This window comes from Rosa rugosa, chromosome 1, assembly GCF_958449725.1.
Source record: "Rosa rugosa chromosome 1, drRosRugo1.1, whole genome shotgun sequence".
In the NCBI taxonomy this organism is placed as follows: Eukaryota; Viridiplantae; Streptophyta; class Magnoliopsida; order Rosales; family Rosaceae; genus Rosa; species Rosa rugosa.
The window spans coordinates 53,411,299-53,438,166 of NC_084820.1; the positions used below are offsets into that span (position 1 = coordinate 53,411,299).

Sequence of the window (26,868 nt, forward strand, 5' to 3'; positions counted from 1 at the left end):
AGGAAGAGACTTCGATGCCAAGGAAATATTTCAAATCACCCAGATCTTTAATACGAAATTGACTATGTAGGAAGTTCTTGAGTGCAGCAATATTATCAGAATCATTACCAGTAATTAGGATGTCATCAACATAAATCAGAAGAACAGTAAAGGACTTGCCTTGTCGTCTTGTGAATAGCGAATAATCAGCTTTTGATTGAACATAACCGGCTGACTGTATAGCATCTGAGAACTTGGCAAACCACTGCCGAGATGCTTGTTTCAAACCATATAGAGATTTGTGAAGGCGACAAACGAGATGTTCCTCCCCCTGTCGCCGAAGACCAGGAGGAGGTGTCATATAAATCTCCTCATGAAGATCGCCATGTAAAAAGGCATTGTTGACATCAAGCTGAGAAAGGGACCAACGCCGAGCAGTAGCCAAAGCAATAAGACAACGCACGGTGATAATTTTGGCAGTGGGAGAAAAAGTGTCGTGGTAGTCAACCCCTTCCATCTGAGTAAAGCCCTTAGCCACCAAACGAGCTTTATAACGCTCAATAGAACCATCAGAACGGTGCTTAATCTTATACACCCAACGACAACCAATGGGTTTCTTGCCGGCAGGAAGAGGTGTGAGGGACCATGTACCATTAGAATGGAGAGCCTGAAGCTCATGACGCATAGCGTCTTGCCATTCAGGATGAGGTGCGGCTTCGGCATAAGTACGAGGCTCAACAACGTGACTGATCTGTGCAACAAAGGAGCGGTATCCAGGTGCATAACGAGCATAGGAAACATAATTGGATAAGGGATACCGGGTACCGTTAGCTGGACCAGGAAACAAGGAAGACGATTGATCCGGAGATGACAACGTGATGTGAGAGCACACATAATCCCGTAGTTTGAGTGGTGGAGCAGTGGAGCGACTAGAACGACGGAGAGGAGGAGGTGGAGGAGGTGAAGGAGGACCGGCGTTGGAAAGGGCAAGAGGGTCGGGAGTGGGAAACGATCGATCGCCGGTAGAGGACGATCGATCGTTGGAAGGGGCAGTAAGTTCGGTAGGTGGAAACGATCGATCGCTGGTAGGGGACGATCGATCGTTTTGGGCAGGTGCTTCTGGAGGTGGAAACGATCGATCGCTGGTAGGGGACGATCGATCGTTGGAAGGGGCAGTAAGTTCTGGAGGTGGAAACGATCGATCGCTGGTAGGGGATGATCGATCGTTTTGGGCAGGTGCTTCTGGAGGAGACAACGATCGATCGTCAGGATGGAGCGATCGATCGTCTGGTTCTGGTGAATCAGATGGCTCGGCAATTGGAGAGGGTAGTGGTCCAGCTGAGGAGGAGGGGTTAGGAACTGGACAACTAGGTTCATAAGGGAAGACAAATTCATGGAAGACAACATCACGACTCGTGAATACCTTACGAGAGGAAAGGTCGTACAATTTGTAAGCCTTTTGACCTAATGGGTAACCAATGAAGACGCACCGAATAGCACGAGGAGAAAACTTGTGTTGGACATGAGTGTTTGTGGCATAGGCTAGACATCCGAAGACACGGAGGTGTGAGAAGGAAGGAGAGCGTTGATACAGACTCTCAAAAGGAGTTTGAAAGGAGAGAATAGGTGTAGGGAGACGATTAATAAGGTGCACAGCAATGAGGACACATTCTCCCCAAAATTGAAAGGGAAGATGTGCATGGAACTTGAGTGCTCGTGCGACTTGTAAAATATGACGATGCTTGCGTTCCACAACCCCATTTTGTTGAGGCGTGTAAACGCAAGAGTGCTGAAAGACAATCCCTTTTTCTTTAAAGAAAGGTTGGAGAGAAAGAAATTCAGCTCCATTATCACTACGAAAGGCTTTGATCTGTGAAGAAAATTGAGTAGTGACGAAGGCAGAAAATTGTTTTAAGAGAGATTGTGTCTCATCTTTGTGACGCATCAAAAACACCCATGTGAATCGAGTGTAATCATCAACAATAGTGAGAAAGTAGTGAGCACCAGAAAGTGAAGGGTGTTTATAACGACCCCAAATATCACAATGAATAATGTCAAAAGGTTTTACAGACGAAATTGAACTAACACCAAAAGGTAAACGACTCTGCTTTGCCAAAGGACAAACTTGACAAGCGTTATTTGGACTAACGGAAACATGAAGAAACTGCTTGGCAATAAAACTCAAGCGAGAAGATGAAAGATGGCCTAGACGTCGGTGCCAGAGATCGGTGGAGGAAGTGGTGAGGTTGCAGGAAGTTGGTTTGGTGAGGGCGTTGGTTTTTTGATATGGTTGATGGGTTGATTAATCCTTTCTCCGTCGCCAAAGCCACCAGATAGTATAGGCCATCACGTTGTTTACCCAAACCAATCGTCCTCCTCGAAGCCAGATCCTGCAAAACACACCAATAAGGGAAAAATGTCACCGAACAATTTAAGCCTCTTGTTAAGCGACTTACAGACATTAAGTCAACTTTGAATGTAGGAACACAAAGCACATCTCTGAGATAATAAACTGAATTTAGAGGACAGGATCCTGTGGCAACAATTGGTGCCTTTTGTCCACTTGGTAATAAGACCGGTGCCAATGAAGAGCTTTTCTTTTCACATAAGAATTTGGAAGAGGAAACAATGTGATCCGTCGCGCCGCTATCAATGATCCAGCGACGAGAGGAGATTTGAGACAAACCTGGCTTGGCAACTGCTGAATTAGCTTGGGATTGAGCACCTTCTTTTTCTTTGGTACTTAGGATGCTAAGAAGCTGCTGAAGTTGTGTTTCGGTGAGAGCAGTGTTCAAGAGCCTTTCTTCATCTTTGGTTTGTCCATCAGATACCTGATTTGCAGAATGGCCACGACTTCTATTGTGCTTGGGACGGTTGGATTTATTCTTTGGATGACCTGGTGGATAGCCAATCAACTTGTAACAAGTTTCCACAAAATGTCCCATATCTCCACAATAGGTGCATTCAGGACGTCCTCTGGAAGAGCCTATACGTCGCCTGTCTTGATCAGATTGTTGTCCACTTTGTGAGCCATTTGAGGATTGATCCGGACGGTGTTCCATCCTTCCTTGTCGGCCAGAATTATTTGGCCTATTATTTCTCACGGCCATGGCTGCTCCACCATGTGAATCAGATGCATGTGTACTCCCAAGCTGCCTCTGCTTCTCTTCCTGACAAATTCCTGCGTAAGCTTGCCGAACTGTGGGAAGAGGATTCATCAAAAGTATCTGGCCTCTAGTAGCACTGTAGGACTCATTCAAGCCCATCAAAAACTGCATTAATTTCTGCCGGTCATGTTGTGCACCACAGGTACATGAGGAGGCATCAGTATATGAAGCCAATTCATCCCATAGACTCTTCAATTTGGTGTAGTAGGCTGAAACAGAGAGTTGTTCCTGCCGATGATAAGCGATTTCTCGCTGGATCTCAAAGATGCGAGGAGCATTACTTTGAGAGAAACGCTCACGAAGGTCCTCCCAAACTTCACGAGCAGTTGTGTAATAGATTACACTATCAGAGATTTCCGGATCTACGGAATTAATGATCCAAGAGTGAATCATATCATTGCACCGTGACCAAGTCGCATAATCATCTGGATACTTGTCTGCAGATGGGGGTTTGATGGTGCCATTGACGAAGCCGAGTTTGTTCTTTGCATTGAGAGCTATGGTCATGGCTCTCAGCCATGTGGAGTAGTTATCTCCATTAAGCGTTTTGGATACCAAAACCAAACCCGGATGATCCGAATGGTGAATGAAGAAAGGATTGGAAAGATCCGATTTGGGAGAAGCGTTCTTGCTTCCTCCTGTCTTTTCATCCCCAGACATGGTGAAGGGTGAAACAATTCTGCAGCACGAGAGGCTAGGGTGCGGCAGCGATAGGAGAGGATTTGGAGAAGATTACTGGGCGAGAACGTAAAGCACAGCGTGTGTAGAGACAGGATTTTCGTCCTGCTCTGATACCATGAAAAGAAGATAGTTTGGCTAGAATAGATTTCATTCATTCAAGATTGAATTGATATACAAGCAGTGTTTCTCTCTACAAGGCAACTATCCCTACAATTAAGGTGTACAGAATATTCGCAATTGAATACTAATACAAACAGATCACTACATTCCTAATATAGAAGATACAAACTGATTTACTTCTCAACATTACTCAACTTGGAGAGCACTCCTCTTCTTAATTACTTGCAGCGCAAGAAATAGCTTTGAGAGGTAGATCTTTGGTAGAATTGAAGTCTCAAAATATTAGGGAAATTTTTGCCGCTAATAGCATCCAACAAGATTTTCAGGTAAGCATTACTTGATCACAAGTAAACTGTATTAAACGTGCTTATTCTAGTAGTTTAAGCATGTGTTAATATTTGGTGAATTCGTCTAGTGAGTGTTCCTCTATTTTATTCCTATGTCTAGCTAGTGCATCGTCTCGTGGAGTCGTGGTATTTTGTCATTCGATGAATGTCTCAGAGAAGCTGCTCCACCAAGTAGAAAAGAATACTTCAATTCAGGGTTAATTCGATAAATCTATTCATCCCACAATGGGGATATATATACAAATACAAAGGAGTAGTCTAACTCTAATAGGAAACAATCTTTCCATAATTACAGGATATTCTAATTAAATAAAATCCTAATTACATACAGATTTACAGCGATTCTACACTCCCCCTCAAGTTTGTGCATAGATGTCTATCATGCCCAACTTGTCAACTGAGCTGTCAAATACCTTCCTGGACACTCCTTTAGTAAGAGCATCAGCTAATTGCTCCTCTGAGTTTACAAATGGAAAGCGAATAACCTTTCTGTCAAGATTTTCTTTAATAAAATGACGGTCAACCTCCACATGCTTTGTTCTATCATGCTGAACTGGATTATGTGCAATCTCAATGGCAGCTGTATTATCACAATGCAAATCCATAGGCTTTTTAAGCTTGTAACCCAGGTCCTTCAAGACATTACGAATCCACAATATTTCACATACTCCATGTGCCATACCTCGGAACTCAGCTTCTGCACTTGATCTGGCAACGACTTTTTGCTTTTTGCTACGCCAAGTGACAAGGTTCCCTCCAACAAAAGTGAAGTACCCAGATGTAGAACGTCTGTCCGTTTTATCACCAGCCCAATCTGCATCTGTGTACCCAACAACTTCCAATTCATCTTTTTTCTGAAACAGTAACCCTTTACCTGGCGCCCTCTTCAAGTACCTCAAAATACGAAAGACTGCATCCATATGCTCTTCACTAGGACAATGCATAAATTGACTAACAACACTCACAACATAAGCAATATTATCAGGTCTAGTATGTGAAAGATAAATCAACCTTCCTACAAGACGTTGATACCTCCCTTTATCAGTTGGAACTTGATCAGGATAGATAGCAAGTCCGTGATTCATCTCAATGGGTGTCTCGATGGGTCGGCAGTCCAGCATCCCCGTTTCAGCAAGTAAATCAAGAACATATTTCCTCTGTGAAAGTGAAATCCCCTTCTTAGACCTTGCAACTTCAATACCCAAAAAATACTTCAGTTGTCCCAGATCCTTCATTTCAAACTCCTTTGACAAATACTTTTGCAATTCATTTATCTCCTTCGGATCATCCCCTGTAACAATCATGTCATCAACATACACAATAAGAGCTGTAATCTTACCATTCTTGCGCTTGATGAACAAGGTATGGTCAGAATTGCTCTGTCTATATCCAAAGGCTTTCATGGACTTTGAAAATCTTCCAAACCAAGCTCTTGGAGACTGCTTTAGGCCATACAAAGACTTCTTCAATTTACACACCTTGCCAACATCACTTGGGTAATTCTTAACACCTGGGGGCATATCCATGTACACTTCTTCCTCCAAATTCCCATTAAGAAACGCATTCTTCACATCAAACTGGTGCAAGGGCCAATCTTTGTTTGCTGCAAGTGAGATTAGAATCCGGACAGTATTAATCTTTGCCACAGGTGCAAACGTCTCCTCATAATCAATCACATAGCGTTGTGTATATCCTTTGGCAACCAACCTCGCTTTGTATCTATTAATAGTTCCATCTGCATTAAGCTTCACAGTAAATACCCAACGACATCCTACAGTCTTCTTTCCAACCGGCATAGGTACTAGCTCCCATGTTGCATTTTTCTGAAGAGCTTCCAATTCTTCATTCATCGCCTTTGTCCATTTTGGATTCGTCAATGCATCCTGCACGTTACTAGGAATAGATACAGTAGATAATTGATCAACAACAAGTGCATGTGACCCAGAAATCCTATGGTTAGACATAAAATTAGCTATAGGGTATTTAGCTTTGGCTTTAATATCTGGTTCATATTGTTTCTTAGGAATTCCCTTGGTAACCCTTTGTGATTTCCTAGGTTCGACACTTTCTAACCCAGAAGACTCATTAAAGTTTAGGGGTACTTGAGGTGGATCATTCTGACTGGGATCTTCAGTTGGTGAGGCAGAAGGGGGAATATCTTGTGTGTTAGCTTCGGATACGTCTTGATTTAGTTTCAAACTATCCAGAAAAGTCGTCTCTTCTGTCTCGGAATTCACAACGCTCTGTTCGGCAGTTTTAGCAGTTGCATTCTCTGTTTCGGAATTCACAACACTCTGTTCGGCAGTCGCATTCTTTGTTTCGGAATTCACAACACTCCGTTCGGCAGTCACATTTTCTGTTTCGGAATTTACAACACTCTGTTCGGCAGTCGAATTTTCTGTTTCGGAATTTACAACACTCTGTTCGGCAGTTGCATTTTCTGTTTCGGAATTTCTACCTTCAAACGTTTCTCCAAATCTTCCAAGTCTTCAAAGACATCAAAATCAATAATAGAACAAGGATTCCCTTCATAACCTCTCTCCCCCTGAAGGGAAGACTGAGAAGCTCCCCCTGAGTAATATGGCTCAGATTCACGGAATGAGACATCAAGAGATATATGTATAGTGTCAGTAAGAGGATCATAACATCGATAACCCTTCTGGAAGTCAGCATAACCAACAAATATACACTTACGGGCACGGGGGTCAAGCTTGCTACGTTGAGGCTTGGGAATATGAACATAAGTTGTGCACCCAAACACCCGGGGCTTCAAATTAGGCATAGAAGGGATGGTCAAAAGTGTATGAAGCTTCTGATGAGGATTCTGAAACTCAATCACCCGTGAAGGAGTACGGTTGATAAGATATGCTGCTGATTTCACTGCTTCGCCCCAATAGGACCGAGGTACATTCATGCCAAACAAGGAAGCACGAACAACTTCCATCAACTGCCTGTTCTTCCGTTCTGCTAAACCATTCTATTGAGGAGTATAAGAATTGGAGGTTTGATGACGAATTCCATGTGACCGGCAAAACTCAATCATAGGGCCATTCACAAACTCTCCACCATTGTCAGACTGAAACACTCTGATGGATTGTTGATACTGAGTTGCCACCATTTTGTGAAATTCGGTAAACATTCTAAATACATCACTCTTATTCTTCAGTAATGACACCCATGTCATGCGAGTGCAATCATCAATAAACGTTACAAAATACCGAGCTCCAGAAAGAGAAGGAATTTTTGCAGGACCCCAGACATCGGAGTGAATCTTCATAAAAGGAACAGGACTTTTATTAAGACTTGGTGAATATGAAATACGGTGACTCTTGGCCAGTTCACAGATGTCACAGTGGAAATCCAAATCACTAACAACTGAAAACAATTGAGGTTGCAGTTTCTTAAGATAACGAAAGGATAGATGACCTAAATGGCGATGCCATAACCATACAGCTTCCTTCGCATTCTCTACCCCGTTGATTTGATTAGCTTGTCCCAAAAGATGCTTCTGTTTCTTTCCAGTCTCTGTCAGATCCAGATAGTATAATTTCCCCCTTCTAACACCATAACCAAGAATCCGTCGAGTCAGAATGTCCTGAAACACACAGAAAGACGGATAAAAGGTCACAATACATGCAAGAGCTAAAATAACTTGACCAACAGATAGGAGATTATAAGCTAGTGATGGAACAACTAAGACAGATTCAAGGGTTAAGGTATCAGATAAAGCAATAGAACCTTCTCCGGTGACCGGAGTTGGAGTACCATCAGCAGTAGAGACAACGTCTTGAGGGGAACGTCTAAGGTTTTTCACAAGACTTGGGTCATTGGTCATATGGTCAGATGCACCTGTATCAATTATCCATGTACTATTAAAAGTAACCTTACCCTTCATACCTGACTGTGCTACATTAGCGGAGGCATTGTCTAGGTAAACTTCCTCTTTAGTAGCAACAGCGGCCTTGCCCAGATTCTTTCGCGGTTTCTTGGTGAAGTCCCACCAATCAGGGTAACCAATCACTTCATAGCACCGCTCCTTGCTATGACCTAATTCCCCACAGATAATGCACCTTTTGTTTGCATATGGATTTGGTTTACCTAGAGGACGGTGTGGAGAAGGTCCTGAGAAGCCTGGAGGAGGACCCTGTTTGCGTTGGGCCATAACAGAAAATTCGGTAGTTACCGAATGCCCCATAGCCTGTTTCTCTGATTGCATCATTGAGGAATTCATGATTTTTGCAGGATTGGATTTTCAAGGGTTTCAAGATGGATATGAATGTTTTGGAAAAAAAAGGTAGGGTGATGGTGGTTTGAAATTCAGGATGGTTTGATTTCAACGGTGGTGGTACGCAGCGGTTTGTGGTGTTCTTCGGGATTCAGGGTTCAGGATTCAAAGGATGCAGCGCAAGTTCAAAGGATTGAACCTGCTCTGATACCAAGTAGAAAAGAATACTTTGATTTAGGGTATTTTGTCATTCGATGAATGTCTCAGAGAAGCTGCTCCACCAAGTAGAAAAGAATACTTCAATTCAGGGTTAATTCGATAAATCTATTCATCCCACAATGGGGATATATATACAAATACAAAGGAGTAGTCTAACTCTAATAGGAAACAATCTTTCCATAATTACAGGATATTCTAATTAAATAAAATCCTAATTACATACAGATTTACAACGATTCTACACTCCACGCCTTTACCACGTCACCATGAAGACAAATCTCGATGGCTTCTGCCTTCTGGACTAAGGATGAAATAAGTATTGGAAGCCAAATTTGGGGAGTTATAATGTTACTTATGGGATTCCGTTTGTCTACACTCTACAGGAATGGAAGGTGTAATGCAACATTGCGTAAACGTTGAAAAGGAAGAAGGGAAGTTTGACAAACTCTATGATCTCTACGATACCTTGTGCATCACTTCCCAGAGTGTCATCGTTGTTAATACAAGGCTCAAAGCGGAATGGCTTACTCAAAAGATGCGAAGCAAGGCACACATCGTCTCTGCTATCCATGGCGACATGGACCAGTTCAATCGTGACAGGATTATGCGTGAGTTCCATTCTGGCACTTGCCCTGTTCTGATCACCGGTACCGCTATGATGGCTTCTAATAACAATGCGGAGCAAGTATCTCTAGCCATAAATTATGATTTGCCTACTCAACCAGAACAATACAGACGGATTGAAACGTTCGGAAGAACAGGTGTTGCCATTAACTTTGTGACCAGGGATGAGAAGAGAGTGCTGCACGATATCGAGAGGGTTTGTAATATGGACATCAGGGAGCTGCCATTTTCCACCAGCTAAATTCTGATGAGATCATTTTAACTCTTAGCTTCTTTCCGTTTGAATTGTTTTCTGACTTTGTATGTTAAAAGTTGGTTCTCATATTTTTGCTTTGTGTTTTTACATCCTCCAATCCATTTTTCAGAAAAAAGAATAGTTCCCAAATAATCCGGTAACGCGTTGGCGAACCAATGAGTCCAGACAAAGTTTAGAGTTTACAATAGAAAATTATAACTGAAACAATCTGTAGCCTACAGCAGGTCCCAAAAAAAGGCACTACATATGTAATACAAAATTGGGCATGAGCTACCCCAATAGATTGGTCCCTTTGATCAAAATATCATTGGGGCTATATAGTCTATCCAAAAACATAAAATAAAAGGTACAACAAAAAACCTATAGCATGCCACCAGGAAACACTACATATTGCTCCTATAAGAAAATATTCCTCCAAACAATATCAGCTCCTCAGAGGAGATCACCAAATCTGTCCGGCAGCTCCTCAATGACAACTTGGTAAAAGTTTTTAATGTCATGCAGCATTCTCTCGCTGTCTGATGTCACAAAGTTGATCGCCACACCTTTTCTTCCAAATCTTCCACTTCGTCCTATACGATGAAGGTAATTTTCTGGTTGAGTTGGCAAATCATAATTTATCACAAGAGATACTTGCTGCACATCAATACCGCGAGCCATGAGATCAGTGGTTATTAGAACACGAGAAGAGCCGGATCTGAATTCACGCATAATGATATCACGAGTGTTCTGTTCCATTTCACCATGGATAGCAGAGACGGTGTGATCACGGCTGCGCATCTTGTCAGTAAGCCAGTCCACATTGCGCCTTGTGTTGACAAAGATGACACATTGGGTGATGGTTAAGGTCTCGTAGAGATCAAACAGTGTGTCGAACTTCCATTGTTCCTTATCAACATTGACATAAAATTGTTTGATACCCTCAAGAGTGAGCTCATCCCGCTTTACTAAGATCCTCACAGGTTTGTTCATAAACTTCTTTGTGAGTTCAAGGGCTTCAGATGGCATAGTAGCAGAAAACACCCCCACCTGAATATTCGATGGCAGCTGCTGGAAAATATCATAGATCTGATAACCAAAACAAAAATGTTAGGACTTGGAATCAAAGCCTTAACTCCAAATGTTCTAAGCAAAATAAAAAACGAACCTGATCCTTGAAACCAAGAGAAAGCATTTCATCAGCTTCATCCAATACAAACATCTTAATGCAATCTGACCTAAGATATTGCCTCTTCAACATGTCAAGAACACGCCCCGGAGTTCCAATAACAACATGGACACCAGCTTGAAGAATTCGTTGATCCTCACGAACACTTGTCCCACCAACGCAAGCATGAACCTTCACGCGAAGATAGTCACCAAGTGCTCGCATAACCTTCTCGATCTGTCGTGCCAACTCCCTGGTTGGTACCAAAGCCAAAGCCTGGCATTGGTAGAGATCATAATCAATGTTTTGCAAAATTCCAGAGCAGAAAGTTGCTGTTTTCCCGGTTCCGGATTGAGCCTGTTGAATCACATCAAGACCTCTGCAGAAAGGAACAATGCCCCTCTGCTGAATCGCAGAAGGCTTCTCAAAACCTTCCCCCCCAAAAAAAAAAAAAGCAATATTATACACAAGATACAAGAATTAACTAAAAAGAAAAACCTTTGATAAAACTGTACGTATTCTACTGGGATACATTAAACTTCATTATGAACCAGCTTGCTATACATACCATATGCATAAAGGCCTCTAAGGAGATTTTCTTGCAATCCCATAGAGTCGAAACTCTCATAAACCTCATCGAATGAGGTGAAGAATTCTTGTCCATCAGTTGAAAGTCTGCAACACATCGACATCAAAGGTGAGACCAAATCATAAAAATCTGTAATTACTAATTATCTTCGCACAACAGCAGCACACAATTGATGATAAAACATATAGCATCATTAGGAACTTACAACTGATTCATCTTAGCATCATATTGATGAGCATCAAATTGTGAACTTCCACTAGCAACACCTGTCATATCTGCAAGTAACAGACAACGAGTAATTGACTCAAATCAATACCCAAAAACAAATTACCATCTTTAAGACACTACATAATGTTTGGGGTACTACACATTCAGCCTTAAGCAGATAAAATTGTCACAGAATAGCCAAACTTGTTAACCAAACGGAGAAGGAGTACAAGCATTAACTTCTGTTTTTCTTTCAGGGGAAGAAATTTATAAAGGCCAGATTTCCATCTGCTATATAAAGGGATTGAACCCAAAAGCAAACAGACACCAATTTGCCTACTCCCCCCAATAATCGCAACAAGGCTGAAGCTAGCACTTCCATATCCACCAAAAAATTTGACATAAGGCAACAAATAAAACAAGTCTTTATCTAACAATGAGCAGCCCTAGAATTTGGAATTACATAGCAGTCAGAAAATCGACTAATTACGACCCCCAAGTTCAGAAAATCCAGTACAGTGATTAAGCAAAACCCTAAATAAACATGACTTGTGTTGCAAGTGATTGAGATAAACCCCAAACAAACATGATTTTGTGCCGAGAAAAAGGAAGAAAGAGAAAGGTTGCATAGATCATGAGTACTCAAAAACAGTTTGTGAAAAAGTGCAGCTAGAGATTCTGAAATAGAATAAAAGATGAACGCAGTACTTTTTTTCTCGAAGTCTCTGTATTATTATTATTGCGTATTAGGGCTGCATGTCGTATTTATAGGAGAGCCAACGAATCCTAAAAGGAGTTGTGAACCGCCCTTATTGATCTTTCTGGAGTCGGTTAGAAACCCCACCCACTATATGTAACTAATTATAAATAAATAAAAATTTTATATCTCTCTCTCTCTCGCGAGAACGAGGTCAGTTACCATGCATATTCAATTTCGACAGATGCATATGCCATATGGCATACTCCAAGTGAAGTGGATGTCTTGGAGACTTGGAGGTAAGATGCGTTCGGATTTTTAACCAAGCAGAAAGAGACTACTCAGTACAAGCTTTCATTTAAGCATGGCACAACCTCTGGAAGCGAATGTGAAAAGCCCAAAAAGGGCATGGTGTTATAATCAGAAAAGAAAGACTTGTTGAGCTAGTTTTTAAAGCCCAGAGAGGGAATAGTGTGATACCATTTGCCTAATGTTTACACTTCCAAACTTATATAACCCCATTCAACCATAGGCAACAAAATGAAAACCTTTCATAACATGAAAAACCAATTGGATATCGCATGGCAAGCATGCAACAGACATACTGAAGAGGTTTTATAAGCCAAAATATAGCTGAGGCACATACAATTAAACAGTTAGATGTGTTTGACAGCATAAATTAAAACCAAAATGGCAAAAAAGAAACATTTAAATAGTACTTTAAAAACAGGAATAAGAAATCTGCCTCAAAAACAAAAAGAACAAAATCAGCTCCTCACAGAAGATCGGCCACGTTGGAAGGCAGCTCCTCAATCACCACATTATAAAACCTCTGAATGTCATACAGCATTCTATCGTCATCCCTAGTCACAAAATTGATGGCAACACCTTTTCTTCCAAATCGCCCACTTCGTCCAATACGATGAAGGTAGTTTTCTGGTTGAGTCGGCAAATCAAAATTAATTACAAGCGACACTTGCTGCACATCAATACCACGTGCCAACAGATCAGTAGTGATGAGAACACGGGAGGAACCAGATCGGAATTCACGCATGATAATGTCACGCTGGTTCTGGTCCATATCACCATGGGTAGCAGACACAGTGTGGTCACGGCTTCGCATCTTATCTGTAAGCCAATCCACTTTGCGCCTTGTATTAACAAAAATGACACTCTGAGTGATTGCAAGGGTCTCATAGAGATCGCAAAGTGTCTCAAGCTTCCATTCTTCCTTATCGACATTAACATAAAATTGCTTGATTCCCTCAAGGGTGAGCTCATCACGCTTAACCAAAATCCTAACAGGTTTGTTCATAAACTTTCTGGTGATCTCAAGGGCTTCAGGAGGCATAGTAGCAGAGAACACACCAACTTGAACTTTTGAAGGCAGAAGCTGAAAAATGTCATAGATCTGACAACAAAAACATCATGTCAGATATCTAAACATCCACACACCAAATCCAAGTCACGTAAAAATAGATAGACAGAAGAGAAATAACTAACCTGATCCTTGAAACCCCTAGATAGCATTTCATCGGCTTCATCCAATACAAACATCTTAATGTAATCTGCACGAAGAGATTGCCTCCGCAACATGTCAAACACACGTCCAGGAGTGCCAACCACCCCATGCACACCAGTCTGAAGAATTCGCTGATCCTCACGAACACTAGTCCCACCTACGCAAGCATGAACCTTCACGCCGAGATAGTCTCCAAGTGCCCGCATAACCTTCTCAATCTGCTGAGCTAACTCCCTGGTAGGTGCCAACACCAAAGCCTGGCACTGGACCAAACCATAGTCAAGTTGCTGCAAAATTCCAGAGCAAAAGGTTGCTGTTTTGCCTGTTCCTGACTGAGCTTGTTGAATCACATCCAAACCTTTACAGAAAGGAACAATTCCTCTTTGCTGAATCGCAGAAGGCTTCTCAAATCCTACAAAATAACAGTAAAATTATACACCTACAAGCATAAGAAAAAGAACACTCTGAATAAATATCTCAATTGCAAAACCAATAATTCAATATCTCAAAAGGAAAAAAAAAAAGTTAGAAACAACAATAAGCAAACAGCATATATACCATCTGTACCTACCATAAGCATATATTCCCCTTAAAAGATTTTCTTGTAAACCCATGGCATCAAAACTGTCATGAACCTCATCATACGATGTGAAGAACTCTTGGCCTTCAGATGAGAGGCTGCAACAAATTAGGCAAAACATCAATAGTGACATCAAACCATAAGCTGTATCAAGCTATCTTGAAAGAAGAAATGACACAAAAAAATACTGAAAAAAAAAGGTAATAATTGATCATAAAACTCACATCTCACTCATCTTAGAATCATACTGTTTAGCATCAAACTGTGCACCTTCAGGAGCAAGACCTGCCATATCTGTGAACAGGAAAGCATTTGCAACTTTAAGATTCAGTAGATACCTCATAGAAAGAAATACTTGCTCAGGTTCTGGGTATGTGCGAAACAAACACGAGGAAAATCATTTGACATCTTGCACTTCTTACTTTCTCAAAGATAAAGACGGAATTCAACACTTATCTCAAGCAATTTGTTATCAGAAAAAATGTCACAGAATCTTAAAGTTGTTAACCAAACAAAAAGGACGACAAGCATTAACTCCTGTTATACTTTCTGGAGCAGATTTTCAACTGCATATACAGGGAACAAACCCAAGAGCAGATGAACATCGCTCGCCCACTCCCCCAAAGCTCAACAAGGTTCAACCAGTTCCACATCCAAAAAAAAAAAAAAAAACAATCGACAAAAGATAACAAATATGCAAAGAGATAGAATTTACAACTCTACAGTCGAAAATCAGCCTCATAATTCATTTGCAAAATAGAAGAAACAGACGCAAACCAAAACAGAGTAGACAAGGCTTCACTAAACAATTCCAACGAAACAGAGTAACCAATCATTTCCCTGTCTGATATTAATATTATGCGAAAGCTCGACAAAGACCAAGACCATATCGTATCAATGGAATAAAGAAGAGAACAGAACAAAACAAAACACCTTGATTAGCAATCAGAACAAAACACCAATCGGACTCATCTAATACATCAATTCAATCCACAGAACCAAACCAAATCAAGATCCCCCAAAACACAACGCGATAGAACCGAAAACAATAAATTCAGCAAATACAACAGAATCAAAGAAATCCAACATTTTCAATGCGTGGTATATAAAAAGAGAGAGAAAGAGAGAGAGAGGGACCTGATTGAGTTGATGAAAAGCTTGACGGAGAAAAGCAAAGAGAGATAGAGAGAGCTGAAGAATAGGTAGAGAGCTAGGGTTTGCCAAACTCCTCGGATCTGCGCCGTGGAGTTTGAAAAGGAGACAAAGTGAGAAATTGGAGGCTGCGTTTTATACTCTCACAGTCTCACTCTCTTTTAGGTTTTTTATGTGTTGCACCGTTCGTGTGTACCCACTTGAGATTACGGATACGCCCTTGCCCTTATCACTCACTATCTAGGAAAACATTTCGTCCTACTCGTAATTTTCCACTTACCAAATTACCAAGCTTTTTTTTTTTTTTTCCTTTTTTCTCTTTTTTTTTAAATTTAATAATTTTCAGAGATCTTTACCAAATTTCATTATTTGATTTGGTAATTTGTTAAACTTATGATTTGAATTAGATACAAAGAACTTAATCTTGAGATGTGTTTTTAGATCAACAAAAGATGAAATCATTTTAGTACGGTCTCTAGATGCTTATTGTAATTAAGGGTTTAGGCTCAGAGGGGAGACATACTGTATTCAACAGTTTCATTAATCAAGACTTGAGGGCAGCCGCACCAGCTCTTTATTTAAATAAATAAATAAATAAAATCAATTAAACTCACGACACGTGCTATTCACACACCAATTTTCTCTATTCACACACCCCCTCTATTTTTCTATTACTTTAATTCAATTTGTATCTACAAATTACCATAACTACTCTCCCTTGTATTATGTTTCTTTTTTCTTTTTTCTATTTGGCAAGTCAATCATGAATCAAATATCATTATACAATAAATAAATTTTAAGCTAGAGTTTCATACCATTGATTATGCGTGTGTCTGCATTTGCATGTCTAGCTCCTCAGGTGAGTCTTGTTCAAACAATTAATTTTGAACTATACTCCAATTTTTTTTTATGTACCTAGAAATTTCCCAAATTTGCAGACTGCGTTTGAAAATGGATTATTGCCAATCTATAAAAAAACGAGAAACTCGAAATAACTAGGTGCAATATTGGAACCCGAGACAACAAAAGAGTAAAGCATGCTTCTCACCCCTCCTACTTGTATAGTTGTATGAGGACAACTTTGCAATTTAGATTGATAAACTTAATTACCTGGGAATCATATTCCTTGTCTAATAATACAGGTCATTCCACTTAATGAACGTAATATTTTTCCTTCATTTATATAGGTAAAAGAAAATTGATTTATTGTATAATGATATTTGATTCATGACTGACTTGCCAAATGGGAAAAAAGAAAAAAAAAACATAATACAAGGGAGGGTAGTTAGGATAATTTGTAGAAACAACCCATGTTAAAAGGTGAAAAAAAAAATGAATAAACTAACATTTGTGAGACATAAAGGGGCAAAAAATAGAGAAAATGATCCACATGCATGACCTCCAAACTAGTTCTTAACAATAATTTCATCAACAATTTATCACCCATTCACCCCCATTATAAATATTACGGTATATCATTTGAATCATCAAGATCACTCTCAAAAACATCATATAAGCACTTATTATATGAGTCTTTCTAAATGTACCCGGCAAATTTCTATGTAGACCCAGCAGATTTTTTTACACCCAATAAAAAAATAGAATTTATAATTATACTCAGCAACTTTTCCAACAATACCCTTAGCAAAACTCACACCCAGCCAAAAAGTCATACCCAACAAATCTCACACCCAGCAAAACTTGGATTATCTCCGCATCAATTTTTGATGTTGATTGTTGCAGTGTGCATTTGAGCCATGTCCCACCGCCGCTTCTCCGCCTCACTCTCCCTCTCCGCCTCTAAATCATCGTCGCGACAACCAAGTCAGTCCCTCACTCTCTTCCCCGCTCCAATCTTTACACCTCTTCTTCTCCATCTCTCCGATTATCTCTGTTTAACTTTCGAATCGAATGTGCTATGAGCCTAAGATCAAGACTGATGAGGAATTGGCTGAATTGATCATTTCAGAACAAAGGCTAGAAAAGAGGAGACTCATCATGGCCGGGTATCATATATTCAAATAATCCCACACTTCTTCACCTTCATGGCCGGGTACTCGAATCTAGTCATGAATATTTAATAGCTGCACTATCCAAAAACTTAATTATATATATATAAAAAAAAAAAAGCAGAGGAACCAACCTACTTTAGACTTGAGAGAGAGAGAGACGTACATGTTTTGATGATGCCATTCGCGTAATTCTAAGCTCTGTTCTTTGCACTCTCATCCAATTCGCAGCAATCAGTAAATATAACCCTCTCTCCACCATAACGCGGACCTTTATATTGTTCCCGAGGCTGCATGAGTGTACACTGTGTACTCCTTGAACTTGCCACGCTTTTCAATGACGTGCAGCCACCCACGTCCAATTCTTCTAGCTGCGATGGGAGCTCTGGTAAAAATCGAAGCTTCTTGCATCCGAGCAAGCATAGCCAGCGCAGCCCAGAAACATATTTGATGCTTGCAGGTATTTTCTCAATCATGGTTCCACTTAGATCTATATCTTGTAACGTGGATAAGCAAATGAGACTATCAGGGATTTCTAATACACTGCAGTATCTGAGATTCAGAGTTTTCAAAGAGCACAATCGTCCCACAACTGACGACGAGGAAGGCCATCTTTTGAGCTCGCAACAGCCTAAAAGATCCAATGTATGAAGCTTTTCGTGAGACCAAATTGATGGCGATATTTCTTCTATTCCTCTCCATCTCAAACATATGAATTCTATATTACACGGCATCGCCGAAAAGATTTTCAGATTCACGCAGCCTTCCAGATCTAAATAAGTAAGATTCTCAAGATTTTGGAAATATGAAGGAACTTCAACCAATCTTTTACACCAACGTAGATTCTCAAAATTATGGCTCAAATGCACACTGCAACAATTAACATAAAAAATTGATGCGGAGATAATCCAAGTTTTGTTGGGTGTGAGATTTGCTGGATATGAGTTTTGCTAAGGGTATTGTTGGAAAAGTTGCTGAGTACAATTATAAATTCTATTTTTTTATTGGGTGTAAAAAACTTGCTGGGTCTGTATAGAAATTTGCTGGGTACATTTAGAAAGACCCTTATTATATATATACATACTTACGTGGAAGAGATACGGAAACACCAAAAAATAAGACTTCCCTACTTTAATTAGAGAATCAAAATGCATATGGACTCCACATGATAAAGTAAGTAAATTCTTTCATTCATTCAACCATTCGATTAAACTATAAGAGATGGATAATGAAATCCGCATACATTTACTAATTTGTTCACGTTCATCGCTTCTCTATTCGATCAAATATGGTATTTGGCACAAAAGACTATTGAGGTGCACTAATCATATGCTGCATTATTCCAAGCTAGCTTCCATAAGGAACATGCGCAGAGTGTTATTAATTTGAATCTTTATGAGGAACTTTCCTCCTCCAATAAAAGTGTTTTATCTACGTTGAGACACATTGATGAAGTCATTTAGATATACATGAAGACACATTGATGAAATAATTGAAGCATGAAATAGATTAGCGCGCCGACGTGGAATGTCGCCTTTTTCTCTCAGAATTGAAGAGAAAAGAGGAAAAAGTTGGCGCCTTTTTTGTGTCATATACGGCTGGCCATGTCATAGGAGGAATCAAGGCACCACTATACTTTCACATGATTTGATTGCTACCCAAATTTTATCGTGTCCGGCCAAAATTGGATATCATTGCCAAAATCAAACCACCTCACATCCAAATCGATTTTCCACTCTGATTTTGTAAAGCTCATTGCTTTCTGTCATCATCATGTTATAAGATTCTAATTAATTGTTCTGTCGTTGTTGGTGGCTGCCTGAATCCCAAGTCGCCGGCCGGGAATCCAAGTTTTGGCATAAGTAATCTCATTGAATTTGTAGTCTTTGGTTAAGGTCACAAAGGCTTGTACTTGGTAATCAAATGATCAATGACTATTAACTAATTCAGGGAGGCCCTATTATGTTTTCAACTGCATGAACGTATCAATGTTTCACATGTACTCGCCAAACTTTCTTTGGTTGAAATATGCTAGATTGCTAGGTGAAATGTATATTAGATGATATCTGCACTTAATTCCTTAGCTAATGAATGAACGAAGCTCTTAATTAATTGACTGCATGAGAGGAGTTAAACATCGGTCACACGATACAACTCATGCAATGAGTCAACTAATGCTCGTAGAGCTAGTGGGGATTTAACTTGACTTGTTGTCGATTTGTGAATTTAATGGTGTTGTGTATTTAGTTATTTTCGTTCCACTCTATCTTGTATTTCTGTTACTAAGTAATTTTTTACATAAAATTAGCTATTTCATGGGTGAAGCTGATATTTGCCTTTACAATTCTTTGAGCTAAGAATCATCTCATAAAGTCATAATTATAATTAAAATTGCTAGTCAAAAAACCTTAGGTAAGAACCCTAGATTACATCGAATTTGAACACATAAAACTAGTTTTATAACTTCATCGTGGTTTCGCATCAAAAAAAAAAAAAAAAAAACTTCATCGTGGTTGCTAGTTGGAATCAGTCACCTAATCAGTAATAACGTGTTTAAGGTTTTTTTGGTAAATTTGTAGAGGATAATGATCGTCGAATCGTCATTAAAATATGGTAGCGAATCGGATTAGAATCCAATAATCACGTACCCATAATGACAAATTTGCCCATCAATATTGTTTAAATCACAGATGAGTACTCCATTTCCAATTATAGGGTCATCCGTTACCCACCTTCTTCTTCTTCTTCTTCGAATTCTCCAAACCTTTTATCCCGAGGAAACCCTAGATCGATCGAGCTCTCACAGATCGGGTCCAAGCTCCACCGTCATATACAGATTTCAGGTAACAATTCATCATCATTTTCCCCCTTTATAATTCAAGTTTGAAGATTTAAACTTTGCGTTCTTGGTCACAGAACATTTAAGAAAGAGCATATTGTGATTCTAAGCTCAGGAAAGATCCCCAATTCTCTGTTCTTGTTTGTTTCTTGGTCTTGGGTTTTTAAATTAGGAGCTAAAATTTGTTAAAATTGTGGCTGAATTGCTACTGATGGTGCTGTTTTAGTGATTTATTGCGTATAGGGTTTGGCAGTTTTTTATTGGCATTGTCTTAATCAATGTTTGATCGCTGAGAAAATGCAGCTAAGAAAAGAGGCAAATACACTTTCGTACTTGTTCTGACTTGGATGTGTTTCGGGTGGTAAAACAATAGAGAGGAGAATTTAGATGGAATATGAATTTCAAGTGACGAAAATAGTTGTTCTTGTTGGTCTGTTTAGATTAGATTTTGTTTTTCAACCTTTTGGCAATGAAGTTTTAGTAGTTTGATAGGAGTTTGTACTCGTTGATCATGAGCACATCTTCAGGGCTTTGTATTGGTATTAGTTGGATGAGTTACCAGTTTATGGTTCATGTTATTGTGCACCTGCAATTTTCAACTTCACTTCTATGTCGTCTGGAGACTATGATTTTTATATTTTTTTTTTCTGTACATTGTGAACTTTGATTCTGTTTTGCTAATTCATCTTTTTTTTTTTTTTCTCCTTTATGCAGTGTTTTTCTGATTCTGTAGCTTTTAGTTTTTGGTTTCCATACTTAGTATTCTTTATCAGTTTTGTTTTATGTCAATACTACTAGTGAAAATTGTCAGTAGGATATGCTGATTTTTGGTTAGGTGTTTCCATCGTTGGGGAAAAAGAAAACGAGTGGAACTGAAGGTCCAGTTCGATTTATATTCATTAGCAGTCATATGTTCGTATTTGATGCAGAATATAATAAGGAAAGTACTTTGTTTAGAGTTTTCTTAGGAATATCTAGTTTAACCTATTGTTATTAGGATTTGATGCAGAATATAATAAATAAGGAAAGTACTTTGTTTAGGGTCTTCTTAGAAATATATAGTTTAGCCTATTGTTATTAGGATTTACCTCTTAGAATTATAGATAAATAGAGGCATTGTACTTTGTTAGACAGATTTGAAGACTTTATTGGTAAGACAATAAACCTGCTAAATCTCTTGTTCTCTTCTTAACTCTCTTCCTACTATTCTTCCTTCTCTGTATCTAAGTTTTCTGTTCCCTTACTCCTATTTTAATAATTTAGTTATTTTGCTTATTGTCTTTCAGGCTAAGAAACTAGTTCAAAATGGTTGATAGCAACGCATCATCTGCAACAACTGAAGACACCCCAAACCCCAAACCTGATGGAAATGCACCTTCTGAGAGTGACCTTATGAGTGATTCTCTAGCCCGAAAGGTTCAAGAATCTCTCTCTCTTGGAAAGAAACATAAGTTTTGGGAAACACAACCTGTTGGTCAATTCAAGGACCTTGGGGACAACAGTTTGCCTGAAGGCCCAATCGAGGACCCAACACCATTATCTGAAGTCAAACAGGAACCTTATAAGCTTCCCAATCTCTATGAATGGATAACATGTGATATGGACAGTGAAGAGATGTGTGCTGAGGTCTATAACCTTCTTACAAATAACTATGTCGAGGATGATGAGAACATGTTTAGATTTAACTATTCGAAGGAGTTTCTTCGTTGGGCTCTTCACCCTCCAGGTTATTTTAGGAGTTGGCACATTGGTGTCCGCGTCATAAGTTCAAAGAAGTTAGTTGCCTTCATTACCGGTGTTCCTTCTAGAATTCGGGTCCGTAATGATGTTGTTACCATGGCAGAGATTAACTTCCTATGTGTTCATAAGAAGCTTAGATCAAAGCGACTTGCTCCTGTTATGATCAAAGAGGTGACCAGGAGGGTTCACTTAGAGAATATATGGCAAGCAGCTTATACTGCTGGTGTTGTACTCCCTACACCTATGTCATCTTGCCAGTATTGGCACAGATCTTTGAATCCAAAGAAGCTGATAGATGTTGGGTTTTCTAGACTTGGTGCAAGAATGACAATGAGTCGAACAATCAAACTGTACAAGTTACCAGAATCAACGGTCACCCCAGGGTTCAGAAAAATGGAGCTCCATGATGTTCCTGCAGTCACACGACTACTTAGGGATTACTTAAGCAAGTTTATTGTAGCCCCTGATCTTGATGAGAATGATGTGGAACATTGGCTTCTTCCAAAAGAGAATGTTGTGAATAGTTATCTTGTTGAAAGTCCAGAGACTCATGACATCACTGATTTCTGCAGTTTTTATACACTTCCTTCGACTATCCTTGGCAATCAGAATTATTCGACTTTGAAAGCAGCTTATTCGTATTACAATGTTTCAACTAAGACTCCGTTGCTTCAATTGATGAATGATGCTCTTATTGTCGCAAGACAGAATGACTATGATGTTTTCAATGCTTTGGATGTCATGCTCAATGAATCTTTCTTGAAGGAGCTGAAATTTGGGCCAGGTGATGGGAAGCTTCATTACTATCTTTACAATTATCGGCTAAGAAATCCTTTGAGACCATCAGAGCTTGGGCTTGTGCTCTTATAAGTTATAATCTGATACATGCTTATAGTTTTGATAGTCACGTTGTATTGTTTTGGGTGGGAAAGCATTCCTTCAGATTGTAGATTTTGTTTTGCCCGTCGTGCAATTTTGTGCAAGTTTCTTTGCCTGGAATTTCTGTTGTTGAGACTCTAGAGACTCGAAAGAAGATTTTAGTGATGGCCATTTTTGTTTTAGAACATTTTAGCCCATATCCTTGTTCTTTGACCAGCATTTTCTATCCTGTTCTAGTTTCATGCAATCTAGCTTCGTTTTCCAAAGTATACTGAAAAATGGATTGCTTATTGCTTCTTCAGGATCTACATTCATCCGGTTGAAATCTCTTTACAATCCAAATGTACCTAATTAGTAATTACCAACTAGCTCTGCAGTGAGAGATAATGGGTAGATGGCTTGGTTGACGGCAGTTGTCCATTGCATTTTTCTTTCAGGGATTGATCACAAAGTCTGATCTACCATATTCACGCTTAGGTATTTGGAAAACCACTGTAATCTTTGAGAGAAAGCAATACATAAGACCAACTGACAAACCCCTAAAAAGTAAAAACACGCTTTAATGGATGCAAGTGTCTTTGAATCTTCGTTTTGCACCACTAAATTCCATAGACAGATCAATTCATACCAACAATTTGAATTCTTTCTTTCTTTTGGTCATTCAAGGATGGAAAATTATTTACTTTGCCACAACTAAAAGCAGGTTAAATGCACTAAAAAGCAACTTTGTATGCTAATCATCTATCTCTGATCTCACATGGAATTGACTTCAGCTATAACTGAAGATACAAGGACAAATTTACAAGCACATCCTACAAGTTACAAGGAATCCACTAATTAGACTTACAACCGCTGACCTAAGCCAAGTGGACAACTTCACCACATGAACCTGCAAGATAAAAGGCAAACATATGAACATAAGACGAATCAAGATAATGGAACGACTGATAATCACTCATGTAAGAATAGGTGTTTCTGACATTACATTGTTCATTGATCTCTTTCACTAGCAGTAGCATAGACTCGGTCTCTTCTGCTATCTTTGAAACTCTCTCTGCCTCCTTCACTGCTTCAGCAGCCAAGAATGATTTGTTTTCAGCATCAGCAATTGTATAGGCAGCGATATGAACAGCATCATCTTCTGTTTCAGTAGAAGTCGCCAACCCCCTAGGAGTTTTTGTTCCTAAAACTTTGATCTTGAAGCCATTTCTGGTCTACATTTGGAGGAAACAAGCACTCAGAACAATTTTAGGTATCGCTCAGAGGATTAAATAAACTTGGAGCAAATTTACATGACAGCATTACTACATAAAAGTTAAACCTTTAAAACTTCAACGGTACAAAAAAAAGACATCTTTACGACATCATCTTCTCACAGCAGTTTTGTCAGTGCCATCCAAAATACATAAACATGATTCATTTTTATTATACTATTTCAGATGTGGCACATCCGTAAGAGGAAAAAAGACATTTAGAAAACAAAGAAATTATCATTAGAATTAGAAAATTATTTACCTTTTCAAGTTTTCCTAGTGAAACAAGACTTCTCAACCTCGCACCCACTAACCTTTTGAAATTATGTGGAATGGGCTCCTCTTCCCTTTGCTGCAGAATGTGTATCAACACAGTCACCACCTTTCTTTGTACTAGGATAAAATTTAAAAAGAACAGCAAGAGATTACTTGCTAACTCAAAACTTGGAATTGTTAACGGCAAGAGTAATAACTGTGCTATGCTCTCAGATAAACTAACGTCAATCAAATAGAAATTATCCCGTAAAAGGTGAGCGAAACGAACATTTATGGCAAGAAAAGAACAAAAAATTGGAGATAATGCCTAAATAATTGACCTTGGATCAATTTTTCATCGTTTTATGACAGCAGTTCTTTTTCAGAAAGTGATACTCTTGGTAGCTTTATACCACTGTTTCCCATAGGAATCTGTGATTTTCCTTGAAATGGCCCATCTAGCTTACCGCGGATTTCAATATATAAAGAGCAGATATAGCACTATTTGTGATAAAAGTACAGAAATATTCTGAACTTGCTTTTCCAATCAAAACCTTGGAGCTTTACACTGATTGAATCTTTAATTAGTTGGTGCAACAAAACTTGGAATTTTATACATGTTGAGTTGAAGAGTTAATGCTATGCAAGATTTTTCTCATCATAATTCCCTTAAATTTCAGCAGAGACACTAGTTCCCAACATGCTAGGAACATTGCATAATCTAATACTGCTACTTCATGATAAGTAATGATTGTATCTAATATAATATTTGAGAATAAAACATAAATAAAGACTTCCATCTGACCTGAATAAAGTTACGAATGGCATCCACATCAGATCCATTCGGATCTTTCATTGTTAAAAGAGCCTCAAAAATCAATGCGTTGTACCTGTTGAGAAATATTATAAAGAAAATAAAGGATCAAGAAGCCAAAAAAGATACCTTAAAAATTAATCTTTTAAGTTTATTCATAGGCATAAAAAAAGTATGGCTATGACCACAGGAACCAAATAATTGGTTGAAACAATAAAGAGAACAATAAGGTACTTCTAGATTATATCAGCAGGATCCTTGCCTAAAAATCAGTTCAGTGTCTATGTTCAGTTATACTATGTCCTCCTACTGTACTATATTACATTGCAGAAGAAGTCAACACTGGGTCTAGCTAATAAATTGTTAGCAGGCCTTGATGATTCCTTTGCACTTGAACATTTTCAGCCAAAGTTAGAATCAGTTTTGAACAAAGCAAGTATTTCCACCTTTTAATTATTATGAAAATAGGAGACACTGAAAGCAGGTATTTCACTTTTTACTTAAAGTTGTCTTCTTATGATGAAAATAGGAGAGGCCTTTTAATTCCTGCTCTCTTTACATGATACAGAGTTTTAGACATAACATACATTTCTCAACCTAATTTCTACTTTAAACTAAGTCACAACATCATTGGAGTCAAAGAAAGTATTATCCACTATCAATCAGAATCTAAAACAGAGTAAGACAGTTCTGTGGACTCACAACTGACATCATAAGGATCAGAAAAAAAAACGCACCGTTCTTCAGTGTTGGAATCATCCATGACAGCATCTGGAGATGTTCCACTAGGAAGTGCAAGCACAGGTGCAGAGTAACGAACTGAATTCTTTATCTTTGAATTCTTCCTTTTCTTCTGCGTAACTTGTGCAAGTGCAAGACTGGGACTCAAGTTCCTCCATTTATCCTGCTCGAGTGCGAAAACAGCATTACCAAACCAATTTACATTATATTACAGCAGACGGAAAAACGAGTCACATTCATAAGCTAATCAATTCCATAAAGCTTTTACCAGATAAATTCAACTATAAAAACACATTATACAAATTCATATATGATCAGCTTAAACAGAAATTGGGAGACCTAGGGTTTCCTAACCAAGCAATTACATGTTTCCTAGAAACTCAACCTAAAAATTCAAGCATTATCCGATTCGGCTAAGAAAATAGCAGAAATTAACAGCAATCTGCAATGTTAGAATTCGCAACGAAATTTTGAACTTGAAGGAATAGGGAAACAGTGAATTGAGTGGCAATGGAGGTGAATAAGAGAGAACCTTGAGGTCAATGTTGGATCGGAGAATGAGAGATTGGGCGAATTCTGGATCGATGAGGATGTTCTTCCATTTGCCGGCGCCGTGCTTTGCAACTCCGGCGACTAGAGCATCTTCCTCCTGCGAGGTCCACTTTTGCTTATGGTTTCCCATTCTACCCTTGTTTCTCTCTCTACCTTTCACTCCGAGCTTTCTGTGTGCCTGTCTGAAACCCTCTTTCTCTCTCTCGGAAATTCGTTTCTGTTTCCGAGGGGAAGAAGACGACATCTTGTGGTGGACTCAATAGAAGACTCTTTA

The 26,868-nt window shown here is 39.1% G+C and overlaps 5 protein-coding genes and 1 non-coding gene across 6 annotated transcripts; 2 read left to right on the top strand and 4 right to left on the bottom strand.

Annotated features, from left to right (window-relative positions):
- Positions 1 to 9,123: 9,123 nt before the first annotated feature.
- Positions 9,124 to 9,603, top strand: LOC133724316 (eukaryotic initiation factor 4A-6-like). Its single transcript, XM_062151007.1, has one exon. The coding sequence runs from the start codon at positions 9,124 to 9,126 to the stop codon at positions 9,601 to 9,603; it is 480 nt and encodes a 159-aa protein (XP_062006991.1).
- A 163-nt stretch (positions 9,604 to 9,766) lies between these two features.
- Positions 9,767 to 12,292, bottom strand: LOC133741105 (eukaryotic initiation factor 4A-10-like). Its single transcript, XM_062169048.1, has 4 exons — positions 11,560 to 12,292; positions 11,334 to 11,440; positions 10,766 to 11,196; positions 9,767 to 10,686 (listed from the first exon to the last, which is right to left on the bottom strand). The coding sequence occupies exons 1-4, from the start codon at positions 11,625 to 11,627 to the stop codon at positions 10,051 to 10,053; spliced, it is 1,242 nt and encodes a 413-aa protein (XP_062025032.1). The 5' UTR covers positions 11,628 to 12,292; the 3' UTR covers positions 9,767 to 10,050.
- LOC133727565 (small nucleolar RNA snoR98) lies at positions 11,744 to 11,846 on the bottom strand. Its single transcript, XR_009855248.1, has one exon. It is a non-coding gene; the product is annotated as a small nucleolar RNA snoR98 (small nucleolar RNA).
- Positions 12,293 to 12,817: 525 nt separating the features above from the next.
- On the bottom strand, positions 12,818 to 15,660 carry LOC133725447 (eukaryotic initiation factor 4A-8). Its single transcript, XM_062152713.1, has 5 exons — positions 15,498 to 15,660; positions 14,585 to 14,654; positions 14,352 to 14,458; positions 13,762 to 14,192; positions 12,818 to 13,669 (listed from the first exon to the last, which is right to left on the bottom strand). Exons 2-5 carry the CDS (start codon positions 14,650 to 14,652, stop codon positions 13,034 to 13,036), a joined length of 1,242 nt encoding a protein of 413 aa, XP_062008697.1. The 5' UTR covers positions 14,653 to 14,654; positions 15,498 to 15,660; the 3' UTR covers positions 12,818 to 13,033.
- A 4,571-nt stretch (positions 15,661 to 20,231) lies between these two features.
- Positions 20,232 to 23,274, top strand: LOC133725448 (glycylpeptide N-tetradecanoyltransferase 1-like). The gene is made up of 2 exons (XM_062152714.1): positions 20,232 to 20,364; positions 21,647 to 23,274. The coding sequence occupies exon 2, from the start codon at positions 21,666 to 21,668 to the stop codon at positions 22,968 to 22,970; it is 1,305 nt and encodes a 434-aa protein (XP_062008698.1). The 5' UTR covers positions 20,232 to 20,364; positions 21,647 to 21,665; the 3' UTR covers positions 22,971 to 23,274.
- Positions 23,275 to 23,645: 371 nt separating this feature from the next.
- On the bottom strand, positions 23,646 to 26,868 carry LOC133725449 (telomere repeat-binding factor 4-like). Its single transcript, XM_062152715.1, has 6 exons — positions 26,575 to 26,868; positions 26,039 to 26,205; positions 25,293 to 25,377; positions 24,495 to 24,584; positions 23,965 to 24,193; positions 23,646 to 23,868 (listed from the first exon to the last, which is right to left on the bottom strand). Exons 1-6 carry the CDS (start codon positions 26,836 to 26,838, stop codon positions 23,837 to 23,839), a joined length of 867 nt encoding a protein of 288 aa, XP_062008699.1. The 5' UTR covers positions 26,839 to 26,868; the 3' UTR covers positions 23,646 to 23,836.